We start from the raw sequence: 18,895 nt of genomic DNA, 5'->3' as shown, positions 1-18,895 counted from the left end.
CATATTGTCACAGACTCATGCAGTAATGCTGGAGGGTGCGATGGGACACGACGACAGAGCCAGAATCGCCTGGAAGAGCCAGGGCTGCAGACAGGAAACGTGCTGGCAGTGCAGACTGCAGGACGGGAGACACACTTACCTCCTCGCCTGTGCATCAGGAGGGCTGTAGCTCACATTTCTCAGCAATCTGCACTCACCGAGGTTTTCCTTCTATGCCCCCCTCTCTGGGTGTCTCATCCCTGCCATGCAGATCCCTTGACAGCAATGAGAGGATTGGCATGGCTGATGCTTTCCCTTGTCCCCACAGGGCGTGGGCACAAGCGCATCACAGGCCTGCATGGAGACCTGGAGACCCTCGGAAATGCTGCACCCGAGCTTTGCCTCCAAACCCTTTTGCAGGAGCAGCATCTCTCTATGCCTCGAACAAAGGCACAAGCTCTGAGCAAGGCAAAGAAACACCAGCCCCAATAAACAACTCAGTTTCTCCGGCTTCCCATCCAAGACAACATGGACATTACTGTCTCACGAATCTGCTTGCTGTTTACTCCATAAATGATGGGATTTAGCATGGGGGGAACCACTACGTAGAGACAGGCCAGCAGGATGTGGACGTGGCGGGGGATGCTGTGGCCACCAAACCGATGTGTGAAAAAGGAGAAGAACGCCGGCGTGTAGAACAGGAAGATGATGCAGAGGTGGGAGCCGCAGGTGCTCATAGCTTTGCAACGGGCGCCTGCGGAGGGCAGCTGGAAGACAGCCCTGAGAATCAGTCCATAAGACACAGCAATGAACACTACATCTATCCCTGCCGACAGCAGGGCAACTGTTAAACCATACACAACATTGACTTTTATGCTTGTGCAGGCCAGTCTGGCTACACCCATGTGCTCGCAGTACGAATGAGGGATAACGCGGTTTCTGCAGTAGGACAGCCTTAGAACCAGATGAATACCTGGGAGGACCATGCAGAGGCTTCTGACAACAGCTGCCAGCTCTATTCTCCATATGACTGAGTGGGTCAATAAAGTCACATATCTCAGGGGGTTGCAGATGGCAACATACCGGTCAAAGGCCATGGCCACCAGAATTCCTGACTCTGCAATAAAAATAGAATGAACGAAAAATGCCTGAGCAATGCACGCGCCAAGAGAAATGTCCCTCACTCTGAACCAGAAAATAGCTAACATCCTGGGCACTGTAGTGGTAGATAAGAGCAAGTCTGCTAGTGTTAATGCAGAAAGGAAAAGGTACATAGGCTTGTGGAGGCTTTGTTCTCTCACTATGGTAAATAGCAAGACTAAGTTGCCTAGAAGGGCAAAAATATACATGGAGAAGAAGGGGAGAGAAATCCAGAGGTGAAACTTCTCCAGGCCTGGGATGCCAACAAGGAGGAATGTTCCTGGCCGGAAGGCTGTGTCATTGACGTCTGCCATAGGGGTCTTTGGTCTTCTACTTAGAAACACCTGAAAAATAAAGGACAGCACAAGAGAAAGCATAAATGCCAGCAGAGCTCAGCAGCATTGCCAGCTGGGGAAATCCGGCGTCCAGTGAAGTCAATGCAAGTTTTAGCATTCATACCAGAAACTCCGTCACGCTACAAAACATGAGGAGAGAGTGTGCAGAGCTGCACCCTGCACTGAGATCACATGGCAACTTTTCTGCCCCTCGGTCCGCATTTTGAGGAGGCATGAGGAAGCTGAAAGCTGCTGAGCTAGTCACTGGTTTGTGGGGAGAAAAACAAAAACCTAAGGCCGAGGTAACAGCAGACGCTGCTGGGCTCCATGTGAAGCCCACTGCTCTGGGAAGGGAAGAGACGCAGCAACATCCACTTGGATTAGGCAAGAGGAAAAGCGGGAGGAAATTCAGAGAAAGCCCAGCTAGCAAGGTGGATGCTCACCAGTGCAGCAAAAGAAGGTCAAGGCAGCAAACACAAATTGAAAGGGGCGATTTACATTCAGCCCTAGGCAGAGGCTGCTTCTGGGTGCAGGCCACCCTGCACCCACGGAGCAGAGGTCGTTCCCCCGTTCGAGCCAGGCTGGTGAAACACGGCAGCTCCTGCCGCTCGCGAGGGCAAGGCTGGGCTGCCGAGCTGGGAGCTGCACAACGGGCTTCTGCAGCACAGCCCTGGCTGTGATGACCATGCTCTATGCGCTCTCCACCCTGCTGCCACATCTGCCTCCCCCATCACACCCAAACACTCGTCTCTTACTCTGCTACACAGAGCAGCAGTGCCCCATTGCCTTGCAGCTTCGCAGCCCTCGCCTTTTGCAGAAGACAGCTCAGAGATCACCGTGCCGCAGCAACAAAAAGCAGCCCCAGCGCTGAGGACTGCACATGGTGACTCACCAGGTCTGGCCTCATGTGGCAAGGAGAGCTGCAGGCAGTGATCTTGGTGGAGCATTTGCAGTGCTGCTGTCTCAGACCTCAGCGTATTTATGCTCTCTTGCTGCAAGTCCCAGAAGGATGCTTAGGGCCAACAGGGAGCTGCAGCTCTCTGGTCTGCTCTGAGGCGTCCAGATGCAGGTGATGAAATGTAAGTCTGAAAATGAGCAGTAGAGGCGCAGGAAGCAAATCCATCTGCCCAGGTGAGCAGGAGGGAGTGTGAAGAGGAGAAAGCTAGCAGAAAGTATAAATGATAATTTTGGAATGGTAACTCCTTCCCATGCAGATGAAAGGCAGCATCAAGCAGCAGCTTGCAGAATGTAGTGAGCCAGGCAAAGCGTGGAAGAAAAGACACAACACTTATGATTGCTTTCCCAACAGCAGCTATAGCTGTCTGCCTTGGCGTGAATACCTGGGCCTTGCCCAGCCGTCACACAGACGCCTGACACAGCCCATCCTGCAGGAGTCCGAATCAAAGCGGATGTGCAAACCCTAGGAACTTCTTACAAGTCGCACGCCACCTGCTATTGTGCAGCATTGCTGTAGTGCCTGTCAACACGCCTCAGTTAACAGCGTGCACCTCCAAGGATGCATTACCACTAGTCAATCCTAACTAGCGTCACGTTCTTATCACATATACTCGGCAGAGTTCAGCTGTGAGAGTCTCAAGTATTGAAAGACTTTCCTGATGGGGAAGCAGATCTTCTCACCTGTGGCCTCAGCACCATCAAGAGCTTCACTGTAGCTGGTGCAGCTCTCATTGATGCATGCACACATTGAGTGGAGGAAAGACTCTTCTGTTCCCCCAGCTGCCTCTTGCCCTTGCACCTGGAGGCTCAGCAGTTTTCTGACAGACACCTTTCAGTCCAGTTTCTGGAAGAAAGGAATAAAGCTTGTTTGAAAGGGCACGCCAAGCAGGTGCCCCCACACGGAGCTAGTCCAATGCTCAGCAACCCTGCCTGACAGGACACATTCACATCAGTATGCAGTGAAACTCCCGTGAGGATCTCACAGTTCATGCTGGAGCTCTGCAGCACCTTTAGCCTTGCTGTCTCTCATTTGTTTCTGCAGAGGGGAACCTGGGGCACACAACAAAGGTGTGATTTGCCTCCTGCATTGCTTCTGCCTTCATACATTGCTCCTCTCCAGCCCTGCAGAGGCAGAAGGTGTGTATGTGGTCTCTGGGTGTGATAATTTACCACAGCAAATATTCTCATGGCACTCCGAAATGACAAAGAATTACATAGAATTACACGTACATGACTCTCAGTAAATCTGAAAGCCCTTCTCATTTGCCAGGTGCAGACAAAGGGCAACAGCTACCCAGAAGTCGCATAAGCAGGCATTCCCTCCTTAAAACTTCCTCAGCCCTTTTCTGGAGGCTGTTGAGCTCCCACCCACTCATTTCTGAAGCGTGAGCTCCCTGCCTGGGGGAGAGCCCAGCTACTGCTCAGCCCCATTTTCCACATGGCAGAACCACTCACCGCTCCAGGATCTCCCCATGGCTGATGGGGATTAGCATGAGGACGGGTGCCAGCAGTGGGGTTTGGCCACCAACACATGCACATGGCAAGGGTTGCCGCAGCCAAAGCAGTGAGCAAAGACAGCAAGATACGGCACCATGTGGAGCATGGGATGGCCTTTTGCTCATGACAATGAAATTGAGGAAGAACATCTGGCTCACACAAGCACAGAAAGAGACTTCTCTGGAGCTGGACCAAAGGTTCTGCACACCACTATCACAGAATCACAGAATGGTTGAGGTTGGAAGGGACCTCTGCAGATCTTCTAGTCCAACTCCCCTTCTCAACCAGGGTCACCTAGAGCACATTGCACAGGATTGCATCCAGGCAGATTTTGAATATCTGCAGAGAAGGAGACTCCACAACCTCTCTGGGCAACCTGCTCCAGTGCTCTGTCACCCTCACAGTGAAGAAATTTTTCCTCAAGTTCACATGAAACTTCCTGAGTTTCAGTTTGTGCCCGTTGCCTTACATCCTGTCACTGGGCACCACTGAAAGGAGTCTGGCTCCATCCTCTTGACAGCCTCCCTGAAGATACTTGTACACATTGATAAGATCCCCTCTCAGCCTTCTCTTCTCCAGGCTAAACAGGCCCAGCTCTCTCAGCCTTTCCACCTAAGAGAGATGCTCCAGTCCCCTAATCATCTTTGTAGCACTACGCTGGACTTGCTCCAGTAGTGCCAAATGCCTCTGGGGCGCCCCGAACTGGATGCAATACTCTGGATGTGGCCTCACCAGGGCTGAGGAGAGGCGGAGGATCACCTCCCTCGACCTGCTGGCAACACTCTTCCTGAGGCACCCCAGGAGACCATTGGCCTTCTTGGCCACAAGGCCACATTGCTGCCTCATGCTTAACTGGGTGTCCACCAGCACTCCCAGGTCCTTCTCAGCAGAGCTGCTTTCCAGCAGCTCAACCCCCAACCTCTACTGCTGCATGGGGTTATTCCTCCCCAGGTGCAGGACCCTGCACTTGCCTTTGTTGAACTTCAGCAGGTTCCTCTCCACCCACCTCTCCAGCCTCTCCACGTCTCTCTGAATGGCAGCACAGCCCTCTGGGGTATCAGCCACTCCTCCCAGTTTGGTACCAGCAGCAAACTTGCTAAGGGTGCACTCTGTCCCTTCCTCCAGGTCATTGATGAAGAAGTTGAAGAGGGCTGGACCCAGTGCTGACCCCTGGGGGATACTGCTAGCTACAGGCCTCCAACTAGACTCTGCACCACCGAGCACAACCCTTGGAGCTCTGCCATTCAGCCACTTCTCAAGCCACCTCACTCTCCACTCATCTAGCCCACACTTCCTGAGCTTGTCTGTAGGGATCTTATGGGAGACAGTGTCGAAAGCCTTGCTGCAGTCAAGGTAGACAACATCCACTGCTCTCCCCTCATCTACCCAGCCAGCCATTCCATCAGAGAAGGCTATCAGCTTGGTTCAGCATGATTTTCCCCTGGTGATGCCATGCTGACTACTCCTGATCACCTTCTTGTCCTCCACATGCTTGCAGATGGCCTCCACAATGAGCTGCTGCATCACCTTTCCAGGGATGGAGGTGAGGCTGACTGGCCTCTAGTTTCCCGGGTCCTCCTTCTTGCCCTTTTGGAAGACTGGGGTGGCATTGGCTTTCTTCCAGTCTTCAGGCACCGCTCCTCTTCTCCATGACCTTGCCAAGATGAGGCAGAGTGGCCTAGCAATAACATGCGCCAGCTCCCTCAGCATTCCCGGGTGCATCCCATCGGGGCCCATGGATTTGTGGGTGTCAGGTTTGCCTAAATGATCTCTAACTCCATCCTCCTCAATCAAGGGAAAGTCTTCCTTTCTCCAGACTTTCTCTCTTGCCTCCAGGGTCTGGGATCCTGAGGGCTGGCCTCAGCAGTAAAGACTGAAGCAAAGGCGGCATTCAGAAACTCTGCCTTCTCTGCATCCTTCGTCACCACGGCACCCACCCCATTCAGCAACGGGCCCACATTTTCCCTCGGCTTCCTTTACCTACTGAGGTATTTGAAGAAGCCCTTCTTGTTGTCCTTGACATCCCTTGCCACATTTCATTCCAAATGGGCCTTAGCCTTCCTCGTCACATCCCTGCACACTCTGACAACGTTCCTATATTCCTCCCAAGTGGCCTGTCCCCCTTTCCACATTCTGTAGACTTCCTTCTTCTGGTTGAGTTTTGCCAGGAGCTCCTTGCTCATCCATGCAGCTCTCCTGCCCCCTTTGCTTGTCTTGCTACTCCAAGGGATGCACCACTCTTGAGCTTGGAGGAAGTGATGCTTGAATATTAACCAGCTCTCTTGCACCCCCCTTCCTTCTAGGGCCCGAACCCTTGGGAGTCCTCCAAGGAGGTCCCTGGAGATGACAAAGTTTGCTCTCCTGAATTCCAGGGTTGCCATCCTACTTAGTGCCCTGCCTCCTCCTCACAGCATCCTGAACTCCACCATCTCATGGTCACTGCAGCCAAGGCTGCCCCCGACCTTCACATCTCCAACCACTCCTTCTTTGTTTGTTACTACGAGGTCCAGCAGCACACCTCTCCTCCTTGGCTCCTCCAACACCTGTGTCAAGAAGTTGTCACCAATGCTCTGCAGGAACCTCCGGGACTCTTTGAGCCTAGCTGTGCTGTCTCTCCAGCAGATATCAGGGTGCTTCAAGTCTCCCGTGAGAACCAGGGCCTGGGATCGTGAGGCTACTTCCAGTTGTCTGGAGAAGGCCTCAGCGACTTCCTCTTCCTGATCAGCTGGCCTGTAGTAAACACCCACAACACGGTCACCCATGCTAGCCTGCCCTTGAATCCTTACCCACAAGCTCTCCACTCGCTCTTCATGCACCCCTAGGCACAGCTCCATACATTCCAGTTGCTCTCTCACACAAAGAGCAATTCCTTCACCTCACCTTCCTGGCCTGTCTTTCCTAAAAAGCACATAGCCATCCATGACAGCATTCCAGTCATGTGAGCTATCCCAGGTGGTCTCTGTAATGGCAATAAGATCATGGCCCTGCGACCACACACAGATCTCTAGTTCTTCCTGTTTGTTCCCCATGCTGCGTGCACTGGTGTACAGGCATTTCAGAGAGGTGATCGAGCATGCAGGTTTCCCAGGAGGGATGCAAGAGGATCCTCCATAGCCACATCCCACACGCACTTCCCTGGCTGCATTCACCTGCTGGACGCATCCCGACTTGAGCCGTGTTTTGCCAACTACCCTGTCACTATAGCTCTCCCCTTCCCCCATCTTTCCTACTTTAAAGCCCTCCTTACCAGCTTGGCCAACCTGTTGGCAAAGACACATGTGCCCTGCTTAGTGAGGCGGATCCCATCTCTCCCCAGCAGCTGTCACTCTTCAAGCAGGGTCCCATGATTATAGAAACTGTTGCCAACACCAGCGGCAAAACTGTTGTTGACTTGGAAAGTCCGTCTCCTCCTCCTCCTCCCATCCATCCCCCTCACTGGCAGAATAGAGGAGAAAGAGGCGGTGGCCATCCCCGTCCTGGGCCTTGCCCACCACCTGGGGGCCCCGGCACGAGCTGGGCTCTGTCCCCTGCACCCTTCAGCTCACGGCCCTGCCCAACCCTGAGACCAGCAGCCTGGCTGTGCAGTTGACGCTGGCCTCTCTTGCTCCCGGGCAAAGGGTGGAGGACGTGGGACGAGGCCCTTCTGGCCTCTGCTTGCTCCTTTCCTTCCCTGCGTGTGTTGGCCCCACGTGTGGGTGGAAGAGCTCCCTGCCTGGGCAATAAGCAGGGGCTGTCAGGGAGGAAAGAGGGGTGGCAAGAGCAGCCCTGAATGTCTACTGCCAGCCTGTCCAGACGCCTGCCCTTTCAAACAAGCTGTATTCCTTTCTTCCAGAAACTGGACTGAAAGGTGTCCGTCAGAAAACTGCTGAGCCTCCAGGTGCAAGGGCAAGAGGCAGCTGGGGGAACAGAAGAGTCTTTCCTCCACTCAATGTGTGCATGCATCAATGAGAGCTGCACCAGCTACAGTGAAGCTCTTGATGGTGCTGAGGCCACAGGTGAGAAGATCTGCTTCCCCATCAGGAAAGTCTTTCAATACTTGAGACTCTCACAGCTGAACTCTGCCGAGTATATGTGATAAGAACGTGACGCTAGTTAGGATTGACTAGTGGTAATGCATCCTTGGAGGTGCACGCTGTTAACTGAGGCGTGTTGACAGGCACTACAGCAATGCTGCACAATAGCAGGTGGCGTGCGACTTGTAAGAAGTTCCTAGGGTTTGCACATCCGCTTTGATTCGGACTCCTGCAGGATGGGCTGTGTCAGGCGTCTGTGTGACGGCTGGGCAAGGCCCAGGTATTCACGCCAAGGCAGACAGCTATAGCTGCTGTTGGGAAAGCAATCATAAGTGTTGTGTCTTTTCTTCCACGCTTTGCCTGGCTCACTACATTCTGCAAGCTGCTGCTTGATGCTGCCTTTCATCTGCATGGGAAGGAGTTACCATTCCAAAATTATCATTTATACTTTCTGCTAGCTTTCTCCTCTTCACACTCCCTCCTGCTCACCTGGGCAGATGGATTTGCTTCCTGCGCCTCTACTGCTCATTTTCAGACTTACATTTCATCACCTGCATCTGGACGCCTCAGAGCAGACCAGAGAGCTGCAGCTCCCTGTTGGCCCTAAGCATCCTTCTGGGACTTGCAGCAAGAGAGCATAAATACGCTGAGGTCTGAGACAGCAGCACTGCAAATGCTCCACCAAGATCACTGCCTGCAGCTCCTCCTCGCCGCTTAAGGCCAGACCTGGTGAGTCACCGTGTGCAGTCCTCAGCGCTGGGGCTGCTTTTTGTTGCTGCGGCACGGCAATCTCTGAGCCATCTTCTGCAAAAGGCGAGGGCTGCGAAGCCACAAGGCAATGGGGCACTGCTGCATGGTCATCACAGCCAGGGCTGTGCTGCAGAAGCCCGTTGTGCAGCTCCCAGCTCGGCAGCCCAGCCTTGCCCTCGCGAGCGGCAGGAGCTGCCGTGTTTCGCCAGCCTGGCTCGAACGGGGGAACGACCTCTGCTCCGTGGGCGCGGGGTGGCCTGCACCCAGAAGCAGCCTCTGCCTAGGGCTGAATGTAAATCGCCCCTTTCAATTTGTGTTTGCTGCCTTGACCTTCTTTTGCTGCACTGGTGAGCATCCACCTTGCTAGCTGGGCTTTCTCTGAATTTCCTCCCGCTTTTCCTCTTGCCTAATCCAAGTGGATGTTGCTGTGTCTCTTCCCTTCCCAGAGCAGTGGGCTTCACATGGAGCCCAGCAGCATCTGCTGTTACCTCGGCCTTAGGTTTTTGTTTTTCTCCCCACAAACCAGTGACTAGCTCAGCAGCTTTCAGCTTCCTCATGCCTCCTCAAAATGCGGACCGAGGGGCAGAAAAGTTGCCATGTGATCTCAGTGCAGGGTGCAGCTCTGCACACTCTCTCCTCATGTTTTGTAGCGTGACGGAGTTTCTGGTATGAATGCTAAAACTTGCATTGACTTCAGCGGAGACAGGATTTCCCCAGCTGGCAATGCTGCTGAGCTCTGCTGGCATTTATGCTTTCTCTTGTGCTGTCCTTTATTTTTCAGGTGTTTCTAAGTAGAAGACCAAAGACCCCTATGGCAGACGTCAATCACACAGCCTTCCGGCCAGGAACATTCCTCCTTGTTGGCATCCCAGGCCTGGAGAAGTTTCACCTCTGGATTTCTCTCCCCTTCTTCTCCATGTATATTTTTGCCCTTCTAGGCAACTTAGTCTTGCTATTTACCATAGTGAGAGAACAAAGCCTCCACAAGCCTATGTACCTTTTCCTTTCTGCATTAACTGTAGCAGACTTGCTCTTATCTACCACTACAGTGCCCAGGATGTTAGCTATTTTCTGGTTCAGAGTGGGGGACATTTCTCTTGGCGCATGCATTGCTCAGGCATTTCTCATTCATTTTATTTTTGTTGCAGAGTCAGCAATTCTGGTGGCCATGGCCTTTGATCGGTATGTTGCCATCTGCAACCCCCTGAGATATGTGACTTTATTGACCCACTCAGTCATATGGAGAATAGAGCTGGCAGCTGTTGTCAGAAGCCTCTGCATTGTGCTCCCAATTTTTCATCTGCTTCTAAGGCTGTCTTACTGCAGAAACCGCGTTATCCCTCATTCGTACTGCGAGCATATGGCTGTAGCCAGACTGGCCTGCACAAGCATAAAAGTCAATGTTGTGTATGGTTTAACAGTTGTCCTGCTTTCGGCAGGGATAGATGTAGTGTTCATTGCTGTGTCTTATGGACTGATTCTCAGGGCTGTCTTCCAGCTGCCCTCTGCAGGTGCCCGTCGCAAAGCTATGAGCACCTGCACCTCCCACCTCTGCATCATCTTCCTGTTCTACACGCCGGCGTTCTTCTCCTTTTTCACGCACCGCTTTGGTGGCCACAGCATCCCCCACCACGTCCACATCCTGCTGGCCTGTCTCTACGTAGTGGTTCCCCCCATGCTAAATCCCATCATTTATGGAGTGAACAACAAGCAGATTCGTGAGACAGTAATGTCCATGTTGTCTTGGATGGGAAACCGGAGAAACTGAGCTGTTTATTGGGGCTGGTGTTTCTGAGCCATGCTCAGAGCTTGTGCATTTGTTCGAGGCAGAGAGACGCTGTTCCTGCAAAGGGTTTAGTGGCAAAGCTGGGGTGCAGCATTTCCGAGGGTCTCCAGGTCTCCATGAAGGCCTGTGACGTGCTTGTACCCAGGGAATTGCTGGACCATCTGTGCCCTGGTAAGACACTTGTGCCTGGAACCACTGCCTGCTGCAGGTGTGCTCTGCTGCCATCAGTAGCGCTGGGATGTTGCCTGGGCTTGGAAAGCTGCTGCCTGGGCAGTCTTGGCAGCACAGTGCACATCTCCAGAGCACGCTGTCTCCAACTGCAGGGAAAGCGAGTTAGAGGTGGGAACTACAGCTGATCCAGATGGACTTGGCAAAAAGCAGCCACGCTAGACGGGGGCTGAGCTTACAGTGAACGATGCGCCCAGGTTCCCAATTCAGAGCATGGACGTGACACCCAGCAGCACTGTGGAGAGGAGAAGCAGTTAGAAGGACACCAGAACACGACCTCCTCATCGCTGAGGGATGTTTTTGCCACCCTAGAATTAGTTTGTGCAATGACAGTGGAATAGAGGCTGCTACAAAGAACTGTGGCAAGAATATTTTTCCCTACGGAATGGATTCACAACTCGGTATTGCCAGAGATCCTAATAAAGAACAAGGACAATCATTCTGTCCAGAGTTGGTGTAGTCAATGTGCCCTGGTCAGAGACTTCAGCTGCTGGTATCATCGGGGCTGGTAAATTGTTGTTGCCTTTAAAGGTGTCACTGCCTGCAGGCTTTTATTAAACAGCAGCTTTGCTGAGGGGTAGCTGATCAGTGATGCTGCTGCTGTTAATGACAAGGACTTCCTATCTCGGGACAGTTATTTTGTTATTCTTCTCCCAAAAGCTCTGTATTTATTGGTCGGGAAAGACATTTGTGTTCTAAGGAACTGAAGCCTATTCTTGATTTAATGCACCATAAAGCAGCATTAGGTGATTGCTGTCATCACCCCTTGTTTTCGTGCAGGCTCTAGCGTGCTGCCGCGCCGGTGGCACAAGGGCCCGTGTGCCGGTTACAGCAGCGGTGCCTTCCCGGGGTGCTGCATTGCCCACCAACATTTTCACTCTCCCTGCTGTTGTCAGCCGTGGGGCTCGGGTAGTGCAAGCTGGTGGGGCCAGTCGGCAGTGCCAGGGCTGCTCCTTGCAAACGCCTGATTTTTGTGTGCACTTAGAGCTGAGCAGCTGTACTGCAGTTCCCCCTTTCATGCGTTTTGTGCAGGGCAGGGCACATTCACTGCTCGGTCCAGGCCTTGGGGCTTGTGCTGCTTTGCACTTAGCTGCTTTCAGCCCGCAAGTTTCTAGATCGGGCTTCTGCTTCTGAAGTGCGGGATCTGTTAGGAGCCTTTCCGAGCGCTGCTCTTAAATAACTCCCAGGTCATTTTTGCCCTACTTGTCTGGCATGGTGTTAGATGAGTATTCTTCCCTGTGAACATAACGTGCTGCCTGTGGTGATCCTGGTTTTCACAGTGCATTTCACAGAATCACAGAATGGTTGAGGTTGGAAGGGACCTCTGCAGATCATCTAGTCCAACTCCCCTGCTCAACCAGGGTCACCTAGAGCACATTGTACAGGATCACATCCAGATGGGTTTTGAATATCTCCAGAGAAGGAGACTCCACAACCTCTCTGGGCAACCTGGTCCAGTGCTCTGTCACCCTCACAGTAAAGAAGTTTTTTCTCATGTTCAGATGGAATTTCCTGCGTTTCCGCCTAAATATCATTCTGTTCTTCTCACATATACTTGGCAGAGTTCAGCTGTGAGAGTCTCAAGTATTGAAAGACTTTCCTGATGGGGAAGCAGATCTTCTCACCTGTGGCCTCAGCAAAATCGAGAGCTTCACTGTAGCTGGTGCAGCTCTCATTGATGCATGCACACATTGAGTGGAGGAAAGACTCTTCTGTTCCCCCAGCTGCCTCTTGCCCTTGCACCTGGAGGCTCAGCAGTTTTCTGACGGACACCTTTCAGTCCAGTTTCTGGAAGACAGGAATAAAGCTTGTTTGAAAGGGCACGCCAAGCAGGTGCCCCCCACACGGAGCTAGTCCGATGCTCAGCAACCCTGCCTGACAGGACACATTCACATCAGTATGCAGTGAAACTCCCATGAGGATCTCACAGTTCATGCTGGAGCTCTGCAGCACCTTTAGCCTTGCTGTCTCTCATTTGCTTCTGCAGAGGGGAAACTGGGGCACACAACAAAGTTGTGATTTGCCTCCTGCATTGCTTCTGCCTTCATCGGTGCTCATCTCCAGCCTTGCAGAGGCAGAAGGTGTGTACGTGGGTGTCTGGGAGCGAGAGAGGGTGAACGCCATGCACACAGAAGACACTTTTGGCATGAAGTCTGCATCCAGCTGTGCTGAGGGGCTGTAGAAATGTCTCTACTAACCACCACAGTCAGATGAGGATGACTATGAGAAAATCCATAAAGAAAGTGGTGTGGCAATCAGCCAGCATGTGAAATGGTACCTCAGGTTGCACTGAATAAACTACAGCAAATATTCTCATGGCATACCAAAATGGCAAAGAATTACATAGAATTACATGTACATGACTCACAGGAAATCACAGAATCACAGAATGGTTGAGGTTGGAAGGGACCTCTGCAGATCATCTAGTCCAACCCCCCTGTTCAAGCAGGGTCACCTACAGCACATTGGACATGATTGCATCCAGGCAGGCTTTGAATACCTCCAGAGAAGGAGACTCCACAACCTCTCTGGGCAACCTGGTCCAGTGCTCTGTCACCCTCACAGTGAAGAAGTTTTTTCTCATGTTCACATGGAACTGTCTGTGTTTCAGTTTGTGCCCGTTGCCTCGCGTCCTGTCGCTCAGCACCACTGAAAAGAGTCTGGCTCCATCCTCTTGACACCCTCCCTTCAGATACTTGTACACGTTGATAAGATCTCCTCTCAGCCTTCTCTTCTCCAGGCTAAACAGGCCCAGCTCTCTCAGCCTTTCCTCATAAGAGAGATGCTCCAGTCCCCTAGTCATCTTTGTAGCCCTTCGCTGGACTTGCTCCAGTAGTGCTACATCTCTCTCATACTGGGGAGCCCAGAACTGCACACACTACTCCAGAGGTGGCCTCCCCAGGGCTTTGGAAAGGGGCAGGATCACCTCCCTCCACCTGCTGGCAACACTTCCTAAGGCACCCCAGCATACCATTGGCCTTCTTGGCCACAAGGCCACATTGCTGCCTCATGCTTAACTTGGTGTCCACCAGCACTCCCAGGGCCTTCTCCACAGAGCTGCTTTCCAGCAGGTCAGCCCCCAACCTCTACTGCTGCATGGGGTTATTCCTCTCCAGGTGCAGGACCCTGCACTTACCTTTGTTGAACTTCAGCAGGTTCCTCTCCACCCACCTCTCCAGCCTCTCCACGTCTCTCTGAATGGCAGCACAGCCCTCTGGGGTATCAGCCACTCCTCCCAGTTTGGTATCATCAGCAAACTTGCTGAGGGTGCACTCTGTCCCTTCCTCCAGGTCATTGATGAAGAAGTTGAAGAGGGCTGGACCCAGTGCTGACCCCTGGGGGATACTGCTAGCTACAGGCCTCCAACTAGACTCTGCACCACCGAGCACAACCCTCGGAGCTCTGCCATTCAGCCACTTCTCAAGTAACCTCACTCTCCACTCATCTAGCCCACACTTCCTGAGCTTCCCTGTGGGGATCTTATGGGAGACAGTGTCGAAAGCCTTGCTGCAGTCAAGGTAGACAACATCCACTGCTCTCCCCTCATCTACCCAGCCAGCCATTCCATCAGAGAAGGCTATCAGCTTGGTTCAGCATGATTTTCCCCTGGTGATGCCATGCTGACTACTCCTGATCACCTTCTTGTCCTCCACATGCTTGCAGATGGCCTCCACAATGAGCTGCTGCATCACCTTTCCAGGGATGGAGGTGAGGCTGACTGGCCTCTAGTTCCCTGGGTCCTCCTTCTTGCCCTTTTGGAAGACTGGGGTGGCATTGGCTTTCTTCCAGTCTTCAGGCACCGCTCCTCTTCTCCATGACCTTGCCAAGATGAGGCAGAGTGGCCTAGCAATAACATGCGCCAGCTCCCTCAGCACTCCTGGGTGCATCCCATCGGGGCCCATGGATTTGTGGGTGTCAGGTTTGCCTAAATGATCTCTAACTCCATCCTCCTCAATCAAGGGAAAGTCTTCCTTTCTCCAGACTTTCTCTCTTGCCTCCAGGGTCTGGGATCCTGAGGGCTGGCCTCAGCAGTAAAGACTGAAGCAAAGGCGGCATTCAGAAACTCTGCCTTCTCTGCATCCTTCGTCACCACGGCACCCACCCCATTCTGCAACGGGCCCACATTTTCCCTCGGCTTCCTTTACCTACTGAGGTATTTGAAGAAGCCCTTCTTGCTGTCCTTGACATCCCTTGCCACATTTCATTCCAAATGGGCCTTAGCCTTCCTCGTCACATCCCTGCACACTCTGACAACATTCCTATATTCCTCCCAAGTGGCCTGTCCCCCTTTCCACTTTCTGTAGACTTCCTTCTTCTGGTTGAGTTTTGCCAGGAACTCCTTGCTCATCCATGCAGCTCTCCTGCCCCCTTTGCTTGTCTTGCTACTCCAAGGGATGCACCACTCTTGAGCCTGGAAGAAGTGATGTTTGAATATTAACCAGCTGTCTTGGATCCCCTTCCCTCTAGGTCCCTAACCCTTGGGAGTCCTCCAAGGAGGTCCCTGAAGACGCCAAAGTTTGCTCTCCTGAACTCCAGGGTTGCCATCCTACTTAGTGCCCTGCCTCCTCCTCGCAGCATCCTGAACTCCACCATCTCATGGTCACTGCAGCCAAGGCTGCCCCCGACCTTCACATCTCCAACCACTCCTTCTTTGTTTGTTACTACGAGGTCCAGCAGCACACCTCTCCTCCTTGGCTCCTCCAACACCTGTGTCAAGAAGTTGTCACCAATGCTCTGCAGGAACCTCCGGGACTCTTTGAGCCTAGCTGTGCTGTCTCTCCAGCAGATATCAGGGTGCTTCAAGTCCCCCATGAGAACCAGGGCCTGGGATTGTGAGGCTACTTCCAGTTGTCTGGAGAAGGCCTCAGCGACTTCCTCTTCCTGATCAGCTGGCCTGTAGTAAACACCCACAACACGGTCACCCATGCTAACCTGCCCTTGAATCCTTACCCACAAGCTCTCAACTCGCTCTTCATCCACCCCTAAGCACAGCTCCATACATTCCAGTTGCTCTCTCACACAGAGAGCAATTCCTCCACCACCTCACCTTCCTGGCCTGTCTTTCCTAAAAAGCACGTAGCCATCCATGACAGCACTCCAGTCATGTGAGCTATCCCACCAGGTCTCTGTAACTGCAATGAGATCATGGCCCTGCAACTGCACACAGATCTCTAGTTCTTCCTGTTTGTTCCCCATGCTGCGTGCATTGGTGTACAGGCATTTCAGAGAGGTGATCGAGCATGCAGGTTTCCCAGGAGGGATGCAAGAGGATCCCCCATAGCCACATCCCACACACACTTCCCTGGCTGCATGCACCTGCTGGAGGCATCCCGACTTGAGTTGTGTTTTGCCAACTACCCTGTCACTATAACTCTCCCCTTCCCCCATCTTTCCTACTTTAAAGCCCTCCTTACCAGCTTGGCCAACCTCTTGGCAAAGACACACGTGCCCTGCTTAGTGAGGCGGATCCCATCTCTCCCCAGCAGCTGTCGCTCTTCAAGCAGGGTCCCATGTTCGTAGAAACCAAAACCCTGTTGCCAACACCAGCGGCGAAACCGTTGTTAACTTGGAAAGTCCGTCTCCTCCTCCTCCTCCCATCCATCCCCCTCACTGGCAGAATAGAGGAGAAAGAGGTGGTGGCCATCCCCGTCCTGGGCCTTGCCCACCACCTGGGGGCCCCGGCACGAGCTGGGCTCTGTCCCCTGCACCCTTCAGCTCACGGCCCTGCCCAACCCCGAGACCAGCAGCCTGGCTGTGCAGTTGACGCTGGCCTCTCTTGCTCCCGGGCAAAGGGTGGAGGACGTGGGACGAGGCCCTTCTGGCCTCTGCTTGCTCCTTTCCTTCCCTGCGTGTGTTGGCCCCACATGTGGGTGGAAGAGCTCCCTGCCTGGGCAATAAGCAGGGGCTGTCGGGGAGGAAAGAGGGGTGGCAAGAGCAGCCCTGAATGTCTACTGCCAGCCTGTCCAGAAGGGCCAGCCCACTTTGCAAAAGGACTTTAGAAATCGTGAAGCACACGTTCAGAACGCCACTCCGGACATTGACAAAATCCTCTTTGGACACGTTTCCAAGGTTGTCCTCGACATGTTGGAAACACCGGCAAAAGAGGAGGGCTCGCGGCTGGTTTCTAGTGCAAGGAAAAGCCTGAGGCACAAGAGAGCCACCTCACGCCCCCGGGGGGAAGGCCCCAGCCGCCAACAAGAAAAAGGGTGGGGGCACCACTAGGCAGCCTGACCCGGCCAAAGGAAGAAGAAAGAGTGACAAGGCAGGCCGGACGCTGCAAAGGGGAACAGAAAGCCCTGAGGAAGAGGGCCCGGACACCGCCAGCACAGGAAACCTCTTGGAAAAGGGAGGGCTTTCGTCCATGGCAGCTCAGAAGAAGGGAGCAAATGGGAGCTGGAGCTGTTCCAAGTGTCCCCAGCACACACCAGGATGGAGAAGAGCCTGGTTAGTGAGGGGCCTCCACTTTTGGCTCCTGCAGCCTCTGCGCCTCAGGACTTTGCCCCAGCTGGCAACAGGGAAGATCACCAAGACCCGAGCAACGCTCTGCTGCACCTTTGCTGCCAGACTGGAAAAGCTGACGGGCCCCACCTTGCTGGCGGTGCAGCCGTGGGCCTCACGAGTGACCCACTGGTCACTATCTCCAGCCAGCTGGACGTCACGCTGGGGCCTGACTGATAAGCCAGAGCAAAAAAGAAATAAATGGACCTTACAACCCAATGAAGGCCTCTGTGTGCACCTGTGTGCTTTAACCATCCCCACACACAGGCACACGCAAACACACACACACACACACACTCATGGTTTTCCCGTGGACACTGCAGGCAGCAAAGCTGAAACATCTGGTGACTCTCTATTTTCAACACTAAGCTACAGGGGGAGCCATGGGGCTCAGCATCGTTCTCTCTCCAGGTGGCCTGTCTGGTGCTTCTCGGTGCTCCTCTGGCACTACGTGATCCTCCGACATGCAGGCAGAGGCCCGCTGAAAGGGGTCTGATGAAAGGGGCAGGGTCTAACAAGCAATCAAATTTCACCTTTGCATTGCCCTGGTTCTCCCAGAAAGTGCAAAGGGGCATCGCCACGAGCTCATTCCTGCGGGCTCTCCAGGCCTCCCGCACTTTCTCTGCATCTTGCTGGCAAGAGCAACTCGGCTCTTTTTGCAAGGCCCAAGTCCTCTCCGGAGCAGCAGCACAGGCAGCATCCCCTCCCTCACCAGCAAAGCCCTCTCTGACTTGCAGAAGTGGCTCCCAAAGCCGTGGGGAGGCCCCCTCTCTCCCCTGCCCTGCAGCCCATGGGGGCAGGCACCTCCTGCCCCGGGGCCACGCAGGGGAAATGCAGCGGGTGGCCGTGACCTGGGAGCTCTTGGGCACATGAAGTCTAGGGAGAAGGTGAGGACAGGCCGCGTGGATCCCCAGAGAGCAGCAGCAGCTCCCTCCTGGCCCTGCGGCAGGGCTTTGCCGTGTGGCGGCCGCCAGGGAGCAGCTCAGCCAGGCGTGTTGGGTGGGGAAGCCGCTCTGACCTGTTAGTGGAGAGAGCAGCTGCCCACCCAGGCACACGAGCTCCCCAGACATTGCCCCACAAAGCACCAGCTCCAGCGTCCCCACGCGGCGCCAGAGACCCCAGCAGCGGCCAGGCAAGGGGACGCTGGGGCTGGCAGAAAGACAACACTGCACAGCGGGACAACAGCCACCGAGACACCGGCTCAGGAATGGCGCTGTCGGCTGAGATGGAAGGGACGCTGAGATGGGCAGCGGCAGCACTGGCACAGCCGTGTGCTGGCAACACCATGGTTTCAAGGACATCTTCACAGTCCCAGTTCCTGGAAGCAAGAGAGAAAGTCTGGAGAAAGGAAGACTTTCCCTTGGTTGAGGAGGATGGGGTTAGAGATCATTTAGGCAAACTTGACACCCACAAATCCATGGGCCCCGGTGGGATGCACCCGGGAGTGCTGAGGGAGCTGGCGCATGTTATTGCTAGGCCACTCTGCCTCATCTTGGCAAGGTCATGGAGAAGGGGTGAGGTGACTGGAGAAAAGCCTATGTCACCCCAGTCTTCCAAAAGGGCAAGAAGGAGGACCTGGGAAACTAGAGGCCAGTCAGCCTCACCTCCATCCCTGGAAAGGTGATGCAGCAGCTCATCGTGGAGGCCATCTGCAAGCATGTGGAGGACAAGAAGGTGATCAGGAGTAGTCAGCATGGCATCACCAGGGGAAA

The 18,895-nt window shown here is 53.8% G+C and overlaps 2 protein-coding genes across 2 annotated transcripts; one reads left to right on the top strand and one right to left on the bottom strand.

Annotated features, from left to right (window-relative positions):
- Positions 1-476: 476 nt before the first annotated feature.
- On the bottom strand, positions 477-1,433 carry LOC136990983 (olfactory receptor 52Z1P-like). The gene has a single exon (XM_067289457.1). The coding sequence runs from the start codon at positions 1,431-1,433 to the stop codon at positions 477-479; it is 957 nt and encodes a 318-aa protein (XP_067145558.1).
- Positions 1,434-9,482: 8,049 nt separating this feature from the next.
- On the top strand, positions 9,483-10,439 carry LOC136990982 (olfactory receptor 52Z1P-like). Its single transcript, XM_067289456.1, has one exon. The coding sequence runs from the start codon at positions 9,483-9,485 to the stop codon at positions 10,437-10,439; it is 957 nt and encodes a 318-aa protein (XP_067145557.1).
- Positions 10,440-18,895: the final 8,456 nt, after the last annotated feature.

This window comes from Apteryx mantelli, chromosome 1 (assembly GCF_036417845.1).
Source record: "Apteryx mantelli isolate bAptMan1 chromosome 1, bAptMan1.hap1, whole genome shotgun sequence".
NCBI lineage: Eukaryota > Metazoa > Chordata > Aves > Apterygiformes > Apterygidae > Apteryx > Apteryx mantelli.
Note: the sequence above shows the minus strand (reverse complement) of the source record. Positions and strands in the feature narration are given on the sequence as shown.